At 43.0% G+C, this 23,848-nt stretch overlaps 1 protein-coding gene across 1 annotated transcript; it reads left to right on the plus strand.

The window, feature by feature from the left end:
* Window positions 1-4,344: 4,344 nt before the first annotated feature.
* magl (MAX dimerization protein MGA-like) lies at window positions 4,345-23,648 on the plus strand (the record flags this gene model as incomplete). Its single annotated transcript, XM_071527933.1, has 21 exons — window positions 4,345-5,072; window positions 5,476-5,998; window positions 6,261-6,357; window positions 6,947-7,060; window positions 7,169-7,294; window positions 8,891-8,995; window positions 9,175-9,595; window positions 10,145-10,355; window positions 10,945-11,176; window positions 11,683-11,861; window positions 12,236-12,452; window positions 13,078-13,307; window positions 15,127-15,378; window positions 15,676-15,931; window positions 17,529-18,217; window positions 18,792-18,889; window positions 19,071-19,116; window positions 19,443-19,607; window positions 20,421-20,532; window positions 20,753-21,400; window positions 21,504-23,648. Coding segments are annotated over 21 exons (6,408 nt in total), but the record flags the coding sequence as incomplete, so codon positions are not given.
* Window positions 23,649-23,848: the final 200 nt, after the last annotated feature.

Consider the following 23,848-nt stretch of genomic DNA (forward strand, 5'->3'; position numbering starts at 1 on the left):
ACATTGTGGCAGGTTTATTGAAGAGGCCACTTGCAGTCACTATCCTATAGACTTAAGAGCCACAGAACAACTTTTTTTCTTATCGGTGGTGCTCTTCTCTCTAGTGTGATTCTCCTCGGAGGAGGGATGAACCTCGTGTCCATTTGCACCATGATGAAACTGGCCGGTAAACCCTCCGGAGGGAGCCTGCGCATTGGCTACCATCGGAGCCCTACCGCCATGGTGAACGTGTTACGTCACACCCCGAGAGCACGGATGTGTGTATGTGTGTGTGAGTGTGTGTGAGCGAGAGAGAGATAGAGAGAGAGAGAGAGAGAGTGTATGGTTCAGAGGGGGTGAGAATGTTGATGTGATCGAAAAGGTGGAAGAAGTAAAGGAAACACAGTGGAAGGCAGACAAACTCTCAAGTCTCCGGTCTCAACTGAAGAATTAGTGATCCAATACATTTTCGCACAGACTTGGTGAGAGTTCTCTTACCGGCACGGACTGAGCTCGAGGTGGCAACAACCAACAAAAAAAAAAAAATCCCCGGGATGGACTCCCGCTTTCCTCGCGCTGGCCCGGGAATCACGCGCCATTGAAGGGGGCTGATATTGTGCATGCGCTTTGGGTCGGCTGCGTGCACGGTCGGTCGATGCGAACACTGGCGTGGCTTCGGCCTCCATTTGCCAGTTTGTGTTTATGCTCGAAGGATTCACCGAGGCCTTTCGACGGCCACGACGACGCGCAACAGTTGGAGTTTGCTGTAATTATTATCATTATATCGCTGCCGTACACAGCGAGGCATTCAACCGACATCGAGAGGTGAGGCGTTACTGAAACCCCCAACTTTTTCCAACTTGCTGAGTGGTGGAGCGGGGGGCCTGGTATTATGGTGTGGGGAAGAAAGAGCTGTTGTCAAACAACTTGAATTCCTTGCGTGGCTTTTGTTTCTACAGTAAAACAGTCAGTTGTGGAGAGATATTTTTAAACATGTCGGTCAAACGCATCTGATGCTCTCATTCGCCCTGTTTAACACCTTTAGTGAACACATCTGTGTTGGTGTGACAGTGTGATTAGTGAATTGACCAAGGGCACAGTGCAGGATAAGGAGAATACAGGTTACCTTTCCCAGCCCACAGTGTCGACGGCGGTGATGATTGCAGTTGAGCTGCTCAGGTAGAAACGATATGCCAGCTGCCCATTTGAGCATATTAGTCTAAATTGTTTCAGTGTGTGTTTATATAGTGAGACTTTATGCCTGCACATTTTAGCCACATATCCTCAGCTGGTAGTCTACATGTCTTTTACTCATCATCAGGTATTTGCCACACAGACCAAAGTAGTCTTGCAGCCTACCTCATGGAGGCAAAGTCCACATTTCTCAGGCTGCTGATTTTAAATTATGTATTAAATTTAAAAATTAATCACAGGTTAGACCATTTGTGCCATTCTGTTATTGTATATAGTATTACTGTCATAATGATGATTTTAAAGGGTGCAAGCCTGCTGGGCTGGTTGTTTTGGTCATTTTGACCTTTTTATTATGGGGGTTATGTCTGAAATCTTGCTGTTTTGTTAGGTTTATTATTTGTGGATTTACATTGTACTCCAGATTCCTTTTGAGATGTTCTGTGGTTGAGACCACAACAACACTCAGCATCACAACAAGTCATCCAGCTGTCTTAATGGGGTGCTATACTTAAAAGTGAAATTAGAGAAATGTTATATAATCATGTCAATATGTCAATAATCACAAAGCATGGCAGCCATGTATGACTGCCATGTTAGATTTTCCACCATAGTAAATATATTTTAATTATTTTTACATGTCCTTATACACAATAAAACAAGTCTCCACCAGCTTTGCCAAGGAACATGTATGGCCCATGTTTTAAAAAAGTAACTGACAAATTTGGTTTCTTGTATCGTTTGGATGATAGATCATGAATTAATTTGCAGGAGGGTGTGGCCTATCTTAAAATTGGTTACAACTTCATGGCGATTTGTCCAATCTTCATGAAATTTGGTGTGGACAGTCCAGTCATTTTACTCTCTGTCAAACCACTTTCATATCTGCGGACATAGAATGACTCAAACCCAAAAAGGCTGATCTCTCAATCATGCAGATCAGATGTCATGAAATTTGGTCTAGCTGCTCTAGGGCTTGCTGTGCATTCACACAGCAAGCAACCCGAGAAACCAGTGGCTGGAAGTCCTTTAATTTTGTATGATATAAGAAACATCGGTTGATGTTGACCATGGTCATCTCATTTCCTCATTTGGTGACACAGAATGCTGGTTGCAGCTGAAATTTAGGATGACCTAGCTTATTAACAGCCAGTCACGTCCCAGCACTGTTATTTGTCCCACCTACTGCTGCAGCACTATTGATGCTACAGCTAGCTATTGGCTAGCTCAAAAACAGCCATTGGTCAGAAGCACTGTGAAGTGGGTGCTAGTGTTGTAAAAATTTGTGAAAATTGGTTGTGATTGGTGCGTGTGGATGTGGTTTATTCACAGTAGCTTACACTCAGAGATGATTTCAGGTATTGCTCTCAATACCTGAAATCATGCCCACACCTCCACATGGAGTTAAACTACATAATTAGAGAATGTGATCAGATGCGCAGCATATCTATTTCCTTCATAGCATGTCTTTCATATGCCGTCAAAATTGTTTCTTTGTAAAACACAATGCCCTACATTGCTGTTTCTATATATCCACAATGCATTCAAGGCTTATATTGATTTTCATCTTTTCAGTTGTGCTGGATAGCTGTTAATATCAGCTGTTGTTGCTGTCAGTTAGACCACTTTGGCTACACTACAAAGTGACTCCTCTACCATTGTGACCATGGAGAGCTTTTAAAGGGCATTGGAGCCAGACATGAGCAGAAATAAAAGAAGGCCATGTAAGAAAGCAGGCAAAGATGAAGCGCAACACGAGTGGCTTTTGATCTGTGCCATACAATTGGTCCAGTGACCCCCCCTACAAAATATCCTGCTGCAATTTTAGTCATTGGGCCCAGTCTGCCCCTGTCCAACTCATGGGCAATGGAAATGTTAACAGTTTGCACTCGGCATCACTAGAGCCAACGTTTTACTTTTCTCTCCAGTACAAAGGTGCCGCACTACCACTACATGGGATATGCCACATTTTCTCTTGTTAAATCAGTGCCAGTGGAAAAATCCAGCCAAGTCTCAAAAACTCTGATTTATCATAGTCCTTAAGAAGCAATACTAAAACAATATTTGTCTTTATTCAAGTCATGAAAGAAAACAGACTGTTTAGGATTTTGGCAAGTACATTTTTGCTTGGCGGTGCTTCTTTCCCCTGTTTTCTCCCACCTGTTCGCTTTTGCCCGAATGTCTTCAAGATGTTGCTGCAATTTGCATTTGCATCTTATGTCTGAGCATGAGCAATATAAAACTTTGAAAGAAATCTTGACAACATACTTTGCATCAAGAGGTGGCTGGTCCTGAACAGGTTTGGATGCCATGTTTTCCACCATGACAACGTGTAAAAAAAATAGAAGTTCAGTTTTGTTTTCAACTTTTAAAGGTAGATTAGCTGAAACGTGGCTTAAACAACGTTATACATTTTGGCTTCCTCTGAATCCTTACATCCAATATGTTATATATCACTCTCCTGTTGTGGTTATTATTGCTCTTATTTCTTTTCTATTGTTGTTGGCTCTGCTTTTATTTTAGCTTTGTTTTAATTGTTTTGACGTTTATTGACTTTTATCGGCTTTGTTTGAATTATATTTGGCTTTCATTTTTATTTATGTCCTGTGCTTTTGTCTGATTTTATTACCTCTGTTTTACTTCCTTGTCTCTGTCAAGCACTTTGCAGTGCTATATATTTAAAGTTATTATTTCTTTTTTCTCTTAGATATCAAATGAAGTGGGACTACCATAGTGAACAGTGAGACCGGCTGCAGACCCTGAACTCCACAGTTCACATCAATGGAGGACCCCCATGTGGTATCTGCACAAGAGGATGAGGAGACCAGCTCGACTGCCATCCCCTCTCCAGCTCCTCCTTTTGCAGCCACCATGAGACCTAGCTTCTCCAGTGAGACAGTGAGTGAGAACCAGGCTGTCTCCATGGCAAGTAACGACTGTAGTCCAACTCTTTCTTCACCTGCTGAAGCTAGCCCAGCCAAGCCTGCTGTAACATCACCTACTACCACAGGGATCATTGAAACTAGCCCAACTACCTCAGATATTGCATCAGCTTCAGACTCCCTAACAAGCACGGGCACGAGCCTTGTCAACACATCAGCAGCATCCGTACCGCCATCGCCGTCACTGTCTCCATCTGTTGCATCTAGCGATCCAGTGCTTGAGAAAAGCTTTCCCTCCCTGCTGACCTTCAAAGGTGTCACTGTCACTCTGGAGAACAACAATGTGTGGAAGCAGTTCTACAACTGTGGAACGGAGATGATCTTGACCAAACAGGGGCGCCGCATGTTCCCTTATTGCCGCTATCGCCTGACTGGCCTCGAACCCACGCGGCAATACAATCTGGTCCTGTCCATCGTTCCAGCCGACCAGCACAGGTACCGCTGGAACATAAACAAGTGGGAGGCCAATGGACCGGCAGAACACCAGACCCAGGGTCTGATCCGGGCGTTTTCCCACCACCACTCACCCTGTCTGGGCTCAGAGTGGATGGGTGGCATGGTGTCCTTCTACAAGCTCAAACTGACCAATAACACTCATGACCAGGAGGGTCATATAATACTACACTCCATGCACCGCTACATTCCTAGGCTACATGTAATACCCGTTCCCGATGGGGACGGACCCACACCTGACCAGCCTGTGGTTAAGGGACCAGAGAGCATGACCTTTACCTTTCCACAAACTGAATTTATTGCTGTGACGACTTATCAAAACCTTCGGATCACCCAGCTAAAAATTAATCATAATCCGTTTGCGAAGGGGTTCAGGGATGATGGCCACAACTTACGGCTAAATAGGATCAGGCAAGAGTCTCACGCTGCAGGAAAGGCAGATGCTCCGCCTCCAGATTTGAATCCTACTGGGCCGAATACCAACAGCGAGGAGGTTGTGGATCTCAGGTGAGTTTTCAAGGGTTTTGGGTTTCACATTTGATCCATTCACTACACCAAGTGACTCTGTGCTTCTTATGGATGTATATTTTAAATCATTTTCCCAGTTAACTTTTGCTCTCATTAACAAGCGAAAAATAGATGTTCATTAGGCATAAATCTGTTATGAAACAGTTTTGACAGACCTTAATAAGATGGGTGTATTTTCCCCCAAAATACCAATGAAATATTATCAAAACGTGTGAGCAGAATAGTCAAATCAGTGAGACAGGATTGTTAAAATCCCATTGTCACATGCCGTGTAAGGTAATACCTCATTTGTTTTCATAATGAATTAATCTAGTTTGTTTTCACTTGTTTTGTGTTTGTTACGCAGCAGCAACAACATTTCTCTTTCTCTTTTCTCTCACAGCACAAAGAAGCGCACCATCCCTACTTCTCTCTCAGATGAGCAAGAGGCTGAGACCCAAGCCAAGCTGAGGAAAATAGCTATGAAGAACAAACCTGTAAGCGATGCCTCTCCCAGTAAGGAGGGGATGGATGTGGACAATTTAGAGAGTTGTCACCCCCATACCGAGTCCGTAAGAGGCAAGCAGGCCGGTTGTGAGATTGTATTTCTCCACAATGGTCCACCTCTAGAACCCAAGGAGGAGAACCACGACGTCAATGTAACCCCTAAGGTGCCGCGGTATATCAAAATCGCCCCTAAACGTTCACCCACTACTCCCACGTCCTTGAGGTCTACCCCGGCCTCATCACCTGGATACCACAAGAAGAGGAAGAGGATTAACAGGCGTTGGGGGAACTCCCGGGGAAGAGAGGCGAAAGCTGAGGCCGCTGCCTCCACGGTGCTCTACAGCCCGTCATTGACTGTCGCTATGCAACCAGAGCTAGACGATGTAGAGGGCCTACTGTTTGTGTCATTCACCTCAAAGGTAAGACACGGCAATTTGCTGCAAAGAAAGCTCTGCACATTCTGGCTTGTGTCCAGAGGAGTTATGTTCTTTGTATGGGACTGATGCCTCCTCTAGAGCTACACAAACTGGCAATTTAGTTGAGTTTTTCTAATAAAACATGATGTATTCTGGGATTGGCCTTTGCTATTGCATACCTGAACGTTTTTGGAGGTGCAGTGGTACAAGTTTTATAAGGTGTTAGAGGTTTAAGGCTATGTTTTGTCCTCTATCTGTGCCACAGGAAGCTCTTGGGATTCATGTCGGGGACAAGCCTGCCAATAGCTCATTTCCAGTATCTCCATTTTTCCTAACTCCTCAGTCAAAGTTGGAGCAAACTGGTAAGCAATGCAGAGATCTATTGCATCTTGTTAAGCTAATAATGGTTCACTGTTAACATGTGAAATTCATGTTGTGTAAACAGCTACACATCAGGAACTTCCAGGTTCTTTTTGACCGCTAACTTTAAACCATCATATGCCTATTGTGGAGCAAAATGACTTTGTTTGGGAGTTAAAACAGAGGTTTTTGAGGGGAAATGGATTTAAATTATTTTCGTTTCCATCAGGAAAGTAAGAGCTAACATAGCTAAGTTCCTATTAACTACAATCCAGTTAATTACCTATGTACTTGAGTCAAATTGTCAAACACACTCATGATTTGACAGCTGCCACTCTTTCCCAATTCCAAGCTGCAAGCTGATAAGCAGTATGCTGAATCTACTTTCCTGGCTGAACAGATGTGCACTATTTTGTTATTCTTCTGGCATAATTCTTGGAGGGAAATCGGTCTTGAATTTCATTTGAATCGGCATGAAAAACGTCTTTGAAAGTCTTAAAGTTAGCTTGCAGAAACCTCTAGTCACCCTGTTCTGTCCTATTCAAATAACAAGTGATCCAACGTGAACATATCTATTCTGTTCCATTCCAGTAGAGGAGATCCCAGAGACTGATGAAGAGAAGATAGCCCGTTTGCAGGCTGTCCTACTGCAGGACCTCGGATGTCTCAGACACAGACAGGTCATCCACCCTGTGCTGCAGGAGGGTGAGTGGACACACACACATAAAAACATCCCAGAAGTTGAATAGTTTATGCAAAGTAATGCCGTGGAAATGTTGTTTACTGTCTCTGACTACTGTGTCCATTTTCTAGTGGGCTTGAAGTTGAGCTCCCTAGACCCAGCTAAGGCCGTCGACCTGCGGTATCTGGGGGTTAATTTGCCCCTTCCCTCCCCGGTTCTACCAGTACAAGACGATGCCATGGCTCTGTCTCCCGTTGGTAAGTTGGATTTCTTGGATGATTTTGCCCATTGCACAGGGGCTCTTAACTGGCTGTGCTTTGGGACCCAAATTTGACCTTCACAGTGAATTTGCAAACCAGTGTCTTGCAGCAAAATATTAACCAAGCTGTCTTAATGAGAAAAATGAACTACCATACTGTAAACTGCTCAGCGGTATGTGAAATGTGTCTTGTAAATTAGCTTTTTTTAGATTTCATGACCCCAAAAATTGCCATGACATGATGAATTTTATTATACTCGCTGTCCCTGAATTATTACTTTTGTCTGTGACATTCCAAGCAGTCACACTAAACAAAATGGGTGGCGGTAGGCAGCATATAAATTAGAGACCGACCGGCTGGAAAAATATGGGTGGGTTAAGTGAATGAGAAACGCTCTTCCCTCCCTCACCATCTTTGGGTGGCCCAGTGGTTGGAGGGACCGACCTCCAACCAAACAACCTCGGTTCCGCCCTGCTGAAGTGTCCTTGCGCAAAACTGCTGTTCTGTAGCTGACCTTGTGTTTTGACCTCCCTGCAGGGGGGGAACCGAGAAGACAATAAATGAACATGACAATCAGTGAAAATAGGCAAGAGAACGAGAACAGGGTCACTTGCCGTTTTGTACAAACACACAAAGTAACAAGCCAAAGAGAAAAAGTAGCCAGATAGGGTGTCCATGGAAACATTTTGGTATTTTCTCATGCATTTTGTCACTGTGATTCCATTCAAAATACACCTTAAGTAATTTTAATGTGTTTATCTAAAAACTGTGTGGTTTATTTTCCAGATTAATAGTGAGGGTTGAGCATTCTAATGCAAATGAAAGATAAAATAAAAATTATATCTTTCCAATGGTGCCAATTGCATGCATATTGGAAGCTCATATTGGTCCTGATAAAGTGAAGTTAATAATATGAAAGTCCATTTTTTTTTTTTCAAGTGTATGTGACTGCAGCTCTGTCTGAATGGTCCTGCTTCCTGCTTTTCATGCCCCACAAGTTGAGAAACACTAATGTATAGCAGTTACATTGTCACAGAATGTATTAGTTACATTATTACAGTTGTATTGGCACCTAATTAATACAGCTTTCTATTTCTGTCAATCAAGTCTGTTAACACAGTAATAACACAAACAGTTTTTATGTCAGTGGTTGTAGGCCTCACTGCTTAATTATTTCCACACTAATTTATGTGGAACTATAAGTGTTTGCCCCAGGCAAGTTGTCACTAAGGCCAAGGGAAATAGGCCAACAACATTACTAAATGTATCTCACTTGCGTGATTGTAGAATGGAAATGGCTGGTATTTTATTTATATTTGACAATTTATTATTTGTATTGTTTTAATTCCGCCATTGAGCAAATATTTTAATGACACAACATCATCAGTGTCGTTTTCTAGCCAGCCAAGCAGATAAAATAGCAATGCAGTTATGAGCCCTCTCTATCCCCACTTCAGTACTTAAAACAATATTGTGAAGCACCCTCTGCATTCATTGTAAAGTGGGGTTTGTTAATCGTGAATGAATGGAAGCAATGTTAGTGTAGTGGTGCAGCCTGTCACTGAAAGCTAATGCAGTATGTTCCCTCCACAGATGAGGGATTACCCTTTGTCTCCCGGACAGGAAAGACCAGTGACATGACAAAGATAAAGGGATGGAGAGACAAGTTCGTTAGGAGCAAAGAAACTAAATGTGACGGTAAGGGTTGCTCCTCTTTAGTTTTTTGGCTGTATTGTCCCTTTTACCACGGATTAGTGTAGTTATTCCAGTTTCCTAAAGCATAATTGAATTGTAACCGACCAATCGTACTTTAACTGGGAATGTTTCATCATTGGTCATTGATAAATTGAACTATCTTTATCCCTCCTCTCCAAAAGGATCACAAAAGGACCTATCTGCCTTCTGCAGCAACATGCTGGACGAATACTTGGAAACCGAAGCTCAGCGAATCAGTGAGCGTGCTGCTACCTTCTCCACCAACCAGGAGGGCTCAGTGGCCTATCAGCTGCCTGCTAAAAGCTCCAGCTACGTGAAGACCCTGGACAGCGCGCTGAAGCATCGAAATGCTACATCCAAATCTCTAGCCTGGGCCAACAGACCCTGCCCCCTTTCCCACAAACCCCTCCTCTATTCTGTCCTGATGTCACCAGCTCCTCCCATGGCCAGACCTGCGCCCTCTGCCCAGGCAGGAGCCAGGCCCAAACCCAAACTCCCCAACAAGAGTCCTGTGCTGACAATTACTGCAAAATCTGCTTCTGGGGCTAAAGTCACATATGAAGCCAGTCCTGCTTCACAGAGGTAAGGATTTGTCATCACGCATGTCATTTAGCATCGTTTTTATGGTCTCACCTTTTTTGGACACTATTCCCAATCATTTCTAGTGAACTCTCTAGTAAAACCTGAGGTCATAACATGGTATAGGTCTGCATCTCACACCACCACATTTAGAATATGTACTGTATAAGGGAAACACTTATCCAGAACAGGATTTGTAGTACAAAATGCAACATATCTGCTTTGCTAAACACAATTAGACTTGGTGTCCTATAACAATTTATTGTTATAAGTTGCCCCTTTTCTTCACATGCCGATTTATAGTTTCACAACTTTCATCAGCTATGTTCAATCAGAAATAGGCTGGTTTTGCGAGCTTTGTTTCTTTATTTTGGTTTTTAAATTGGTCTTCAATTTAATTCCAGGTAGCATCTGCAGATACCCTGATTTTGTGTTGCTCTGTCTTATAAAGCCCCAAGATCAAAATTGCGCTTCATAGGCTGCTCTATTATTTTCCATCAGTACACAGAGGAAAAAGTACTCTAATGAGCTCAATTTTACCTTTCTGTTCAGATCCCCTCCATATAACCCAGGGGTCGGCCAGAAACCTGTGGTGAGCTGTGGGCAGAGCCAGGGGGTGACGCACAACAGAATCCCAGGCTTCTCCAAGTTCCAGCACAAACTGTTGGAGATGGAGACGGGAGCGCTCAACCAGGGCCTCAGCAGAACACACCTGACTCCAGAGAGACTGTCAGTGGCTCTGTCTGTGTTGCTGACAGCAAAGGTATGTAACATACGTGTGCACTGTGTCTAGACACACTGATACAGGCAATGTAATACATTTATAATAACAAAGGTGTGGTACAATTCATTCTTAAAGCTATGCTAGGCAAGATTTTTATGTAAAAATACAACCATTTTATCAGCCTAATATACATGGGGATGCCACAGAGAAGATCATCCCATCCCCTACAACTGACACCCTGTAGATTCACCCTATTTGCCCAAATGAAATCCTGGAGTTGAATATGGAAGAGTGAAATACAAACTGTCTACTAAACAGCAGCAAGCGAACGCTCCTTCCAGAGAAAGCTGGATCTTTATATTCTTGGATATTTTGCCTCCCTTGGTATAAAGCAATCACAGACCAGCAGAGTTGGTAAACATGAGCATGCTGTGTGCAGTTTACTGATGACATGTTACATGATTTGTGGGTACTGAAGTTCAGATTTTTGCAACAGCTGCCTCTCGCTGCCGTTTGGCACCACCAGTGTGCAAAGTTGCCTAGTGCAGCTTTAAAACAAGGAAAAGCACACAGACCTTGAAAACATTTCTGATGACTAACCGTACTCTCTCCACTTAATTTCAATCAGATGCTGCCCAGCCAACGTCTCAGTGTTCCCCAGTATAAGAAAGCCATGGGCCCTGAATGTGGCCAGGAGTTCTGCAGACTGGGCTGTGTGTGCTCCAGTCTCCAGCGTCTGAACAGAGGTCCGCTCCACTGCCGGCGGCTGGACTGCATGTTCGGCTGCGCCTGCTTCAAACGCAAGATCATCAAGCAGTTGGCCGTGGGGGAGACTGAGAACCAGATCCAACCCCTGTATTGTAAGATCAGTTCTAATGTTAAGGCCTCATGTGAATTGGGATAGTAGTTTTGCACTCCTTTTTTATGTTAACAGTATTTGAAGCTCATGGATTAATTTTGAGAAAATGTCAGTGAAAGCTTTTTTTCTTTTACTCTCACCTCCTTTACTGCTTTAATCCTACACTGTGATCATTTTAGAATGGATAATTGTGGATCAATTTCATCTTTCATATGGACTAAAATTTAAATGATAATTATTTAAGAAATTAAATAGTAGCTGCAGCCTTCCGCTCATAACTATTTAATTGCCAGGAATGCAGCAATTCTTTCATGATTTTAAGTTTTTAATTGCCAGGAATGCAGCAATTCTTTCATGATTTTAAGTTTTTGACCACACAACTGTCATTCATGTATAATGGAAATTCTGTTTTCCTGCCTTTTCGCTTTCATTTCCAGCATTTTTTTGTGTTGGTCACGACCCTCAAACACTCAAAAGTGATAATGAACTGCTTGTTTCCCTCCCCAGCTGTGACTAACATAGAACATGAGGTCCAGCCTTGCCCAGGCTTCCATTCTGATACGCTGTGGGACCGAAGCACCGCTCTCCTGGATCCAGAGCCCGTCTTCGCCCCCAAAAATGCTGTTCTCTTGCCCAGCCAGGTGGCCCCTTCAAATAAGCGCAGTATCCCTCGGGTTAACCAACAGGTAAAAAAAAAAAGAAATCCCCCTCCTATTGGATTTACAGTAGCTATGAAAAGTGTTCTCCTCACTTAACATTTTGCACACTTCTTTGTGCTAAAAATATTTCAAATTTCAACTTTATTCTAAATTTAATATGCCTAGCCACTGCAAAACATTCAATAGAATATGAAGTAGGAGACCAGTGAGCTTGATGAGTGATTGATTGTTGAAAAATGAATGACTCCCAAGTTGAACTCATCTTTTTTCTGAGACTGAAGAAATGCATACTTGTCAATGTATTTGTCCATCTTTTGTCACCTTTTGGGAGGTTTAGGGTTAGGCTGATGATTCTGCACGCCAATTTTTTTAAACCTCACATGAAAAATTATGATTTGCAGGTGCGAGAGGAGGATAAGGATCCTGTGTATAAATACTTGGAGAGCATGATGACGTGCGCCCGTGTGAGAGAGTTCAACAGCAAGCCCTCTCCTCAGGTCACCATGCAGTCCAAGAGCCCTGCTGCTCTTACCCCACGCACCACGACAAGACCGCAGAAGACTACGAACAACCTGCCGAAACAAAACCCCAGCACTGTGCTGACTATAAGAAATGCAGGTAAAGAGCCACACAGGTGCAAATTAGGTTATTTGGTTAAGAGTAATTTAGTTTCTATTGTAAAAGTTTGACCATGTACTAATTTTTTTTTTAATCCTTATCTTCCCACCATTCAAAATATGTTAGGCTTTTTGTGTTGTCTGGATGCCTGACTGCATGATATTGAAAAAGACTGAAGTGGTGGCCACACTGATCCATCAGAAAATGAACAGAATTATTGACGGATAGATTTCTGCCTTTTGGGCTGTTTTGGAACGTCAACATGGTGGCGAGAAACAGACTATAAAGTATAAACTGTAGAAACTGACCTGGAAAAGCTACAGTCATCCCAACATTATACCCGGCTTTCTCAGTTTTTATCTTTTTTTTTGGTTGTACCATTGTCTCTGTTTGCCGCTAAATGCATGGTGACGAATCCATCCGTCTAGAAAAAGTTTAACTGGGTTGAACGTTCTGTCAGACGGACGTGTCATCAGCCCTGTCCGGACAACAGAACCGGCTTTCATTGAAAATGGATTGAAATGAACATACACGGACAGACAAAAAGAATCAGTGTGGCTGCCACCTGACTATTATACTAGTAATTACTATATATACTGTAATCATAATCCCTCATGTCCTCCAGCAGGGAAGGCTTCTCTGCAGGCCAGATCCAAAGAAACAGAATCCACCAAGCAGGTGGAGATCCAGTCAACGTGTCAATGGGGCAAGGACCGTAAAATGGTCCTGGAAGGTATATGTCAACGCCTGAAACAGGATAACCTATCCCTGCAATTCTGCGTTGGACCCTACCTCATCCGCCTGGTCTCCAAAATCTGCATTAAAAAGGCCAGTGGTTCCAGCACCACCTACAAGGTAAGTCTGTGTAGAATAGTCCCTCTCATGCAAAAGTGATCTATGATTCAAGTCTGGAATCTGTTTTCTTACGTTGAAATTATATAGTTATTTATTTAGTCAAAAAATATAATGACTATACAACCAACATAGGTTTTACATGAGGTTTCCCCTGTGACCCTCCCTTTGACAATTCCAGTATGCTTAACTCCTTTACATGCTGTAGACCAAGAAAGAGTCCAGGTCCAATTGGATAGGGAGTCGCCTGCTCATCTCATATGCAAAGCAGTTGGGTCCCATTTGAAACTCCATCTTTCAGCTGTCATTTATACAGCAGAGGGTGCCATCGCCGTGAAAACGGTCTAACAGGTAGCATAGACACCCCAAGGCTCTCAGTGACTACAGTTGCCTTGATTTCTTTAATGGTGAAATAACTTAATCATTAGAGAAGTCAAGGCAACTGGGCTGAGAAGCTGGTTAAGGAAGTCAAGAGCTCCTGGCCCAAAATGGAGCATTTTGTGAACCTGTTTCAGTTTCCCAATAGGGCCAAGCGGGATAATAAAAAAGACGCTGCTGTGGCACTGCTTGATCATATATTCAAATACCTGGAGGGCAGTAAGAAGCACCACAGGCTGCTCTGTGTTGATTTTTCATCAGCATTCAATACAGCTCCATCTTCTCATATGGAAATGTATCAGTAATTTTGGTTTATACTCCAGTGTTGTGGTTGGGATCCTGGATTTTTTTAACCAAAAGAGTCCAGAGGGTGAATGGATGACTTTCTGTAACCGTCTTTATGTATCGGCTCATGTAGCTTCATGTAGTTTTGTCCTCAAACCTCTCTTGTACATTGTGTATACAGATGACTGTCGTAGCATGAGAACAGATTTGATGAAAGGTTTGCTGATGACTCCAGTTAGTCTACCTCAGGCGATGAAACCTGCCATGATCCTGTTGTCGATGAGTTTGTACATTGGTATGACAGTGCTTTTCTACAACTGCAGTGCCATATATTGTTTATATTCAGCTGACCCGCTTAGTTAAAAATCAGCTGCCCAGGTAAATTTATTTCAGATGTATTTGTGCTGTGATGCACTAAGCTGGTGTTGAAACTTGGTATTTTGTTATCGTTTAAGTTTATAATAAATAAATATTTAATGCTGCCCAAGCAATAAAAGCATGTTTGTGAACTAGTGATTAATTTTGCCCAGTGCTCCTTCTAGTTGCACTGTCTGCGGTGAATGACACAAACAGAATAGAGGCAAAGTTTGCATTGTTGTTACTGACTTTTTCAATTATATGTTAGTATGGTAATCTTGGTATGAGAGTGAAGAATGCTGTAGTGAAAATTGTGGAGGTAGCCAGAAAGATGGAGTACAGTTCAGTTGCCTCAGTAATATATATAGCAGGCAGGTGGTAAACAAAGCAAATGCCATCATTTCTGACTTTGCCCATCCCTTACATTCTGTGTTTGATTATTACCCTCTGGCCAATTGTTCAGTCTCACTTCTGCCAAAAAAACACATATAAGACTCCCTTATCCCTACAGTCATAGGCCTCCTGAATTTTGGAAGAGGGGGGAGAAAGGCCATGGTTGTTTGCCGATCATAATATCAACAATTGGTGGTGACAGCGGTTGTGGCTGTGATGATAACTATGATGTTTTCTCTTGTGCTGCTTGTCTGAAACTCTGCCCTCTTGACTCCATGCATCAGTGACTGACTTGTTTGTTGTTGTTGTGCCGTCAGTCTTATGTTTTTATTTAATGTTCTGTACTTGCTGCAAAACCAGATGCCCATTGAGACAAATAAAGTTGAATCTGTTCTACTACCCCTCCCAGGTCCACATCAGTAAACCGAACAAAACCAGTGATGATGATGAGGATGAGGAGGATGAATTGGATGACGGCGATGAGGAAGAGGTGGCTGATGACAGCCCTGATGAGGACCAGGAGCCGGTGGAGGAGGACAGCCCAACTGAGGAGCCAGAGATGCAGGTTGGAGTAACGCCCTTCCTGAGTGGAGTGCTACCTGCTGGCAGACTGAGAGCCAGGAAGAAACCCAGTGGCTGCCAAGCGGTGGGACTCATACAGGTCAGGCTGGCAAAACTGCTACTTCCAAGTGGGTTTTACAAGGGGTGGCCACACCTTAATATGTTTTATAATACATGATTGAGAGCATATTAGAGAAATATGGAGTTGCACAAGTAATGAGTTTGAGAATAATGAATTATGAGATTCTTAAACCTCTAAAGATTATTTGCCCATGCAATCAGTAGAAATTTGTAAAGACTCAAAACATTAATACCATTGGGTGTGTAAACTTCAATTCATAAGGTATTTGATTTCATAAGGTATCTACATTTACTTCTTTCTTCCTTTCCTCTACAGGTTAATGGCAAATCCTACACTCAGGCCAGACTGTTGCTGGGGAACATGGGATCTCTTCATCCGGCCAACCGCCTTGCAGCATACGTCACCGGCCGGCTACAAGCTACAACCAAGATTCCTCACCAAAACTCTCAGAAACCAGACGCCAAATTCCGCACTCCTGGTCTTCGGCGCCTAAAGACTGCTGGCACCATTGTCCCTCCAGTGATCACTGCAAGGAAAACCAAAGCCCAGAAGACACCAAAAGTACCACCAGGTATTATTCTTTCTCTTTCTGTGTTCCTTGGCCACAGTAAAAGCACATATTTTTTAATTGATTGCTTGCCAAAGGAGGGAAAATTAACTAGAAACTCTGCAAATGAAACTGTTGTCACTGATAGAAAACCATAAAGGTTTCACATGCAGTTTTGATTGTACAAAACAATCAAAACTGCATGTGAAACCTTTGTGGTTTCACTAGAGTGTGACTAGAGTGACTAGAGTGAGGTGCTAACGCGAGTCTTAGCTCCTGCGTAATGTAGCTTTGTCGGAGCTGTAATGAAGTCCCTTCCTCTCTTGCAATATAACAAACCAATCCTCACACAAAAAATGCACAAATTTAGATTTAGAAAAAACTTTTCTTCAGCAAGTTAGCCCTCGGTGACTAACACAACACTTCCATTTATGCAGCTGCTTCACAGTAAAAGCCCAGCATTTTTTTTGGTCCCTTTTCTTTTTGTATAACAGAAAATGTGAATCAATATTATGCACTTGATTTATACATATAAATACATAAATAAATACATACATACATACATGCGAAGAAAAAGCTTGCATGCTGCATATTAATTATTTTATGTGGTAAAATATGTACTGCTCCTATAAGCCATTTTACTATTTATTTATTCATTTATTTAGTTAGTTATTCTCTAGCCCACACCTGTTTTTCTTTGCGGGTTGCTTTATTTCTGTATGTGAAAGTTGATCATTGATCACTAACGCAATAAAGGTAAAAATTATAGAAAGGGAAAATATGAATATATTGTCTTCAAAGTCAATTTAAGTGGTGCTACTAATGTGTTACTAAACGTTTCAGTAGGCAGGCCCAGTGCCACTTGTGGAAGAAGTTAGTCTGGAGCCCTGCTGTAACTGTGCATTGACAGGAATTTATGATCTGACGAGTCACTTCTCCTTTTCTAGAGAAGACCCACACTTCCTTGTCCCATCACCCCCCCCCCCCCCCCCCAAGGACCTTGCTAGCTCTTGCACGTTCCTTGTCCATGCCAAACCCCCACCCCCCACCCCCCTGCAGCCTCTGCTGGCTCACACCTTCTGTCATGCCCCCTGGGGCTAAGAAAGTGCTACTGCAGCCTATGGAAACCACACAGGGAGATAGACTGTACTGCCACCCTAATGGACATCTTATAAAGATAGTGCCCAACATCAAGCAGATGGCTCAGATTAAACCCAAGATTGTTAGTGTTGGCAAGAGTCCTGGTTAGTGTAGGGAGAAAACAAATGCATGTACACAAATTTGCATCTGTGTTCCTTTTCCCTAAATCAACAATCTAAATGTTGTCTAAAATGAAGCCCTCACACCATTGCTGTTCCATCATAATTAAGGAGATTTTTGTCACTACAAAGTTAAACCATGCTAATTGCCCTAATTTACAAAATCATAACAGAAGGAAACATCTTCATGTTGCGCCTTTCCTTGGCGGGACGACCCTTTCATGTGTTTGGATTAAGAATTGGGCTTTAAAACATGCCATTTTTTCTAGTGTCTAAAAAACCTTCAATCAGTAAGGTATGTTGCGATAGGATAATTATTTCTTTATCACAGCACCCTCTCCTGTGTTGTTTTGCTTCCTCAGGTCAGCGAGTCCAGCCAAACCTTTTAAGACGAGGACTGGGCACCTCCCTACACCCTTCACTAAAACCCTCTGCCATCAACCCTCTCATCACGTTTGTCAGCAGCCATCGCGGCTCTGTCACCCCCTTCTGGAACAGCTCATCCTCCTCGCCTATCTCGCTCACAGTCTCCCCCTCGCTCAAAACCCCCAGCTTCTTGAGAGAGAGTGGGACCTATTCTTTCAGGATCTGCCCTCCATCCAGGCAGGGCTCCCTTGGCCAGAACCTACCAGGAGTTACCCTGCCGGGGGGCTTCACCCTCGTCCAGCTCCCTAAACCTGGTGTTGATGGAGCTTTTGTACAACCAGCAGAAACTGTGAATACTACAAACACGACTGGTACGGCTAAACCCCCACCACAAAAAGAAGTTTCATTCGCTTTTGGCCACTCTGCAAACAATTCAGATGTGGATGGACCTGGTTTGGCCTCAGACCACACCCACACTGGAACCAAGGACCTATCAAGTGGCAGATCAGCTGAGCCTGGCTCCTCCCCCGAGCTGATATGTGATGAGAACATGCCTTCAGATGAGAGTGATGATGCTAAGAAGTGTAAATTGATGACGCGGGTAGAGTCAGACCTGGATATTGGTTCAGAGGACATGTCCTCTGACTCTTCGGATTATGATGGAGAGGGTGACGAAGATATAAGTGTAAGAAATTTGGATTTTTGAGTGTATTTAGTTTTCATTGAAACATGATTCTGTCAGATTGCAGAGTGTGAGTAAACATTGCATAAACTACAACAAAGCTGGTGCTGAAATGGTTTCAAATTCTCCATATCAGACTCGAAGAGTAATGTAATATTGCAGATTGTGGCAATAGTGCCTGCGTATCAAGCGCTTTTAAGGCAATTCTTACTGATTCTTGGTATTTATCATCAAAGAGCTCTAAAATGCATGGACTCTTACCATCATAAGAACTCAAGTTTTATACTAGTTTATGGGCATTTTTATTGAGGAAATCAATTGAGTATAGTCTGATCCTATTTAGGAAAACGGCTGTTGTGTAAATGTTTAACAGAAAATAAATTACTTTACGGCCCAATAAAATGTGCTTTCATTCAACAATGAAAGGCATTGAAAAAAGTATTGTTTTTGAACTGGCATTGTTAAAAACTTGTTATGGTGATTAATAGACCTTTCTGCATGCGTGCTACATATCTGTTGCAATGTTGTGGTCAGTGTTACAGCTCTAAAAAATTGTTTGGTATGTTGTTTTCCCCAGGATGAGACAGTGGACATCGAGACGGTAGAAGAAACCAGACAAGGAATCACCATCTCTGACATGATGGCAGCCGCCAGCAGGACATTACTGGAGTCACGGTAAGAAGTGTGTGTGTGTGTGTGTGTGTGTGTGTGTGTGTCAGCCATACAAATACAGTGTGTCTGTGATGAATGCACACATGTGGGCATGTGCATGTTTTCTAGTATTAGATGTGGGTTGGACTGATAACGTTTTCAATGTTTGCCTCAAAAGTGGATGTTGATTGCTTCTCTACCGCAGGTATTCCAGTGAGGATTCTGGATCAGCGAGGGAACGCAGAGTTAAGGTAGGGCCCTTTCCCCCTTGTGAATTTGTCTGCATTCCCTGGAAGCCAGATGCTCGCTATGTACTCTAATCTCTGTATTTTGAGGCTGGGAAGCATTCTACTCCCCCTTATGCAGCAGCCATACAGCAAAATAGTTGAATATTTCCAATGCATTAACATTGACATCTCCAATATTGACCTCATATTCAGTTCTCGTTGCTTAATAAACCTAGAATGTCTTAACACTGGGTTTATGTTATGAAATACTTGTTTTAGAGTTTTGCCTTGTGATTGTATAATTACTATTGTTTGTCATTGTGTTACTATCATCCTTCTCTCCACCCCAGCATGAACGCGACAGTGGAAAGGATGAATATCATAATAGAAGGAGACGGTCGAACCACAAGGTGCTAGAGAGGCTCAGGCGCTCTGAGCAGCGGTACCTCTTCAAAAGACTGCAGAGTGTCCTCCAAAGTGACCCGCGGGCCCCCAAGCTACGCCTCCTCTCACTGGTCAGCTCCACTTCCTAAACATCCTGTCGAGCCAAGTAGACCAGTTTTTCCCCTCTATCCATTCAGTTGAAGTGGGCCACAAACTACAAGAAAAACTGTTGTCTGCTAGGGAAAATATGAAAAGAATCTATTATATCTTAGCTATATTTCCCTTTTAATATACGTAGATGTGGCCAATGTTACAATTGGTGTTTTGATCATTATGAAGAACCAGAACTATCAGAGAGTAGAGGAGGTAGATACTTTATAGAATTATGGTTTTAGTCAACATTTGCAGCTATGCTTCTACAAGTGTATTTTAATTTTCACATGTGAATATTTGCAAATTAATTATGTAGCAAACTTGTAGTGAACCGTTATTGTTGTTGTAGATTTGCCACTTTTAGCAAACATTGGCAAACTTGTGGCAAAGTATTTTATGATTTGGCTGCAGGTTAGATGCAAACTTTTCATTTTGATGTGGAAGTGAGTCTTATGGATAACAGGCTGGTAATTGCTTAATAGTACTAATTGAGCCTTGCTCCAAATGAAACAAAGCTATATGAGCACTTCAGTCAGACTACAGTAACCTAAACCTAAACCTAAAATACTATTTTCAGGCTCCCAATTACCAATTAGAGTAAAAGAAGAATGAGACACAACTGTTTATGCTGTTTATGCAGTAGATATGTGCACAGCCACCCACATTAACTCTTTTGCAAGTGAACAGGTGGCCCACTCCAATAGTCAGACTACTTTAATCAGGTTTTAACAGATAATCTAGTTACAGCTCTGTGCCATCCCAGTCAGTTTCTCCATCCTGTTATGTTTCAGGCTCTAAGTGAGATCCGGACTCTGGCTGAGACATCTAAATGTCTGGAAGAGAAGAAGAGGAGGCTGACTCAGATGCAGTCTGTCTATGTGAAGGAGCTTTCCATTTTGTCTGGTATGTATGATTTGTGTTGTCACATGTTTTGCAATGTTTCATTTTGTGTTCAGTCTCCCTTTGTGCTTGTTCTTAAAAGGACTGTGTAGGGATATTTAATGAGATAAATGACATGCATCTTGTCATGTCTCAATGAACAAATTAAGATTAATTGACATCATCTCATTGCATATACATAGTTCAATTTAGTGAAATTTATATGAAATTACACCTTTTTTAGGTAAACCAGTGGAGTTGATCAAGATGAAGCTGAAAGAAATCTATGAGAGGCAGAAATCGAATGAGAGGAGACAGAGGATGGTGCCTTTCTCTCTCCATCCAAGACACCAGCCCAAAACGTCTGTACCACAAGCCACTACCCATCAGCTCATGCTCCAGCCCATTCTCCTGTCTCAGCCTAAGGCTCCAGCCCCAGCCCCAGCCCCAGCCCCAGCCCAAATCACTGTATGCCAGCCCAGGCCTAAGCCGCAACAAGTAGTCTCAAGTCTAGCCACAGCCGAGATCACTACATCCCTGTCACGGGTAGAGAGTCAACCTCAAGCACCTGTGGCCTCAGTCCAAGTCACTGATCATCAAACTAAGATTAAGGACCAGCCTGAAACACCTGGATCCCCAATCCAGGTCACTGCACCGGACTCCCAGATGGAGGACCAGTTTCAAGCACCTTCAGCCCCAGCCACACCTCAGGTCACTGCACCCCAGGATGGACCTCAAGCACTCCCACCCTCACCCATATCCCCAACACAGGTCTTAACCCCCCAGTCCAACCTCCTCCCTCAGGTTGCCGGTTGCCCTCCACAGCCATTCACTCTTCCTCTGATTCGCTCCAAGACTGGCAGAATCATACTTCCCTCATGTCTGAAGCCAAGTAAGTTGTCACAGAAGCATTACGAGTTCCCGCTTTTGTCCTGATTTATTCCCCTGATTCAAATTCCCTCTCATTTAAATACCTTTATGTTTTTCTTTCACAGTCGGGCAAGGATTCTACACGCTCATGCTCATGGGAGCTAAGGGAGAGGAGAGTGAGGTTAGCTCCTCACCTCAAACGCTGCCTTCTGACCTGGACTCCTCCCAGGACCAAGAGAGGATTTCCTCTGAATCTGAGCAGCCCTCGGACAACTCAGAGGAAGGGAAGAATCCAGAAAGCAGTCGTCCTCCTGTGAAGGAGGTGACCACGCCCTCTCCCCTCGCCAAGAAGACCACGAAGTCTGCAGCAAGGCGTCGAGGTCTGACATCCCCCCTGGTTGAGCTTGCCCGCCTCAACAAATCCATCTACTTGCCATCGGTGGCACTGCACCCTGTGGAGAAGAGCATGGAGGGAGGCAGACTGCTGGGTGTGAACAAAGAAATGGCAACTGCCTGCTTGAGTTTCAATCCTCTGAAGAGTCCTCCTTGTGCCGAGCCTGAGCCCGAGCCCGAGCCCGAGCCTAGCCCTCCTGTAGTCCGCCGTGGCAGAGGTAGGCCTCGAAAGCATCCACTGCCAGTTACCCCTGTCAGTCAAAATACAAAGACTACTCTGGTGGAAGAGACCAAGACGCAAGCTGAGGACAGCCCAGGCAAAGTCGCTGAAGTAAAAGATACCCCAGTGCCAGTCAAACGGGGCAGAGGGAGGCCTCCGAAGAAGAGGCCGGCACAATTGGCGAGTCCTGCTGCTGGCAGGCCGAAGAAAGCGGCTCCGGATAGTGGACGTCCTGCGACGCAAACAGGGAGTAGTCCAGCTAAAGCCAGTCAACCTGTGGATAGCCCTGTCAGACTTACCCGAAGTCTAAAAAGCCCTGATACTAAATCCGAGAACAGCCCTTTCATGGCCCCCCAGCTCAGAGGTAGCAACGTATTACGGCCTGTGACTCGAGGCGCTTTAGGAAAGGACTTCCCCAGTGCCAAGAAGCGGTCCTGGATAGATGTCGAAAAGGAACTGGAAATGGAATAGAGCTCATATCTCACTGTTGCTGCACAAGCTAATGCACATGATCCTTCGACCTCAAAAGTCTCACACTGAAACCTCACAGCTCTCTGAGACAGCAGCATCTGTCCTAGCATTATCCTCGTAATCTTACTGACTTATTCAGGGGAGTTTCCCTCTTCATTCATGTTCATTTATTATAAACACAAGTCACATAAGTCATTGATTGAACGCGCTACCAAATGTGCCTGTGTGTAAATCCAAAGGACCTGGGACAGAGTCGTGCCTGTGGGTACATTATGTCAGATACACACTATGTCAGTACATGTTAACACAAAACTCAGTGGACCTTTTTTTGTACTGTAGAGAAAGGTGATTTTTTCAAGTATAAAGACTGTGATAGAAATGGTTGATTGATTTATGAATGTATGAAGGAAATTTGAGGTGACTCCCTCAGCCCCATGTTGGGATGAAAATCACTGTTTTGATATTATCAATAATAAGTATTTCCCCAAATTAATCTGTCCTACCAATGTGGTCATTGATTTTTGCTTGCCATCACAAACATGGATATTGTGAGGTTTATTCAGATGATGTTTTTTTTGAGGTCATGTATCACTGATCCATGTCTTGAACAAAAGAAAACAAATGTGGGGAAAAAAACAAATCGCTTATATCCATTATGTTACTATTAGACCTTACAGTTGAGGTCAAAGATCGGTATCCTGAAAAGGTTTGCTTCACAAACACTGTAAAATGTAAATGTTAACCTATTTCTATTCCATTTTTATTGGGAGCTGGTTATTATTTGATGCGTCCTCTGGAATTCTTGTTTTTGTTTTCTGTTACTAAATCAGTGACTATCATTTGTAGTAGCACTTTATGTCTTTGGTAGATACTACCCATGATGTCTCGACTTCTCAATGAGTTTCTCTTTGTCCTAACATAGAATCTTTCTAGTGATAGTATTGATCTGGGTTTGAGGAGCTTATCGCTTCAGTGACATGATATGCAGACAACTCTAATGTAAAATCATTTGTTTAAACCTAATGTGTCACAAGCAATCAAGATGAAAAACTGTTTCCTATGTATCTATGAAAATAGCCTTTGTAAATAATGTATTTCCTTTTTAATTGCAATACATCTTCCTCATGGATAGAAATGGCTGTTTTGTTACTCCTGTGGGAGGCTTTGTGGCCTTGAAAATGAATAAAACTACATGCATTTATTGCGTCACCTTTCAGTTACTCTTAGAAAACTGAGATGACCTTTCAAAGGATGGTACAGGTTTAGGGTTTAGGAAGCCTATCTCAGGCTATGCACAGAATTTCAGTCCTCATGCAATTAAAGGAGGCTAAAAACATCACTTGCAGTACCTTCCAAACCATTTCCAGTGGTGCTGGACCTGCAGAA

The sequence above is a fragment of the Centroberyx affinis genome, unplaced genomic scaffold (genome assembly GCF_046629955.1).
Source record: "Centroberyx affinis isolate AG114_WGS23_722 - 3 ecotype Tasmania unplaced genomic scaffold, CSIRO-AGI_Caff_v1 ptg001590l_1, whole genome shotgun sequence".
Taxonomy (NCBI): Eukaryota; Metazoa; Chordata; class Actinopteri; order Beryciformes; family Berycidae; genus Centroberyx; species Centroberyx affinis.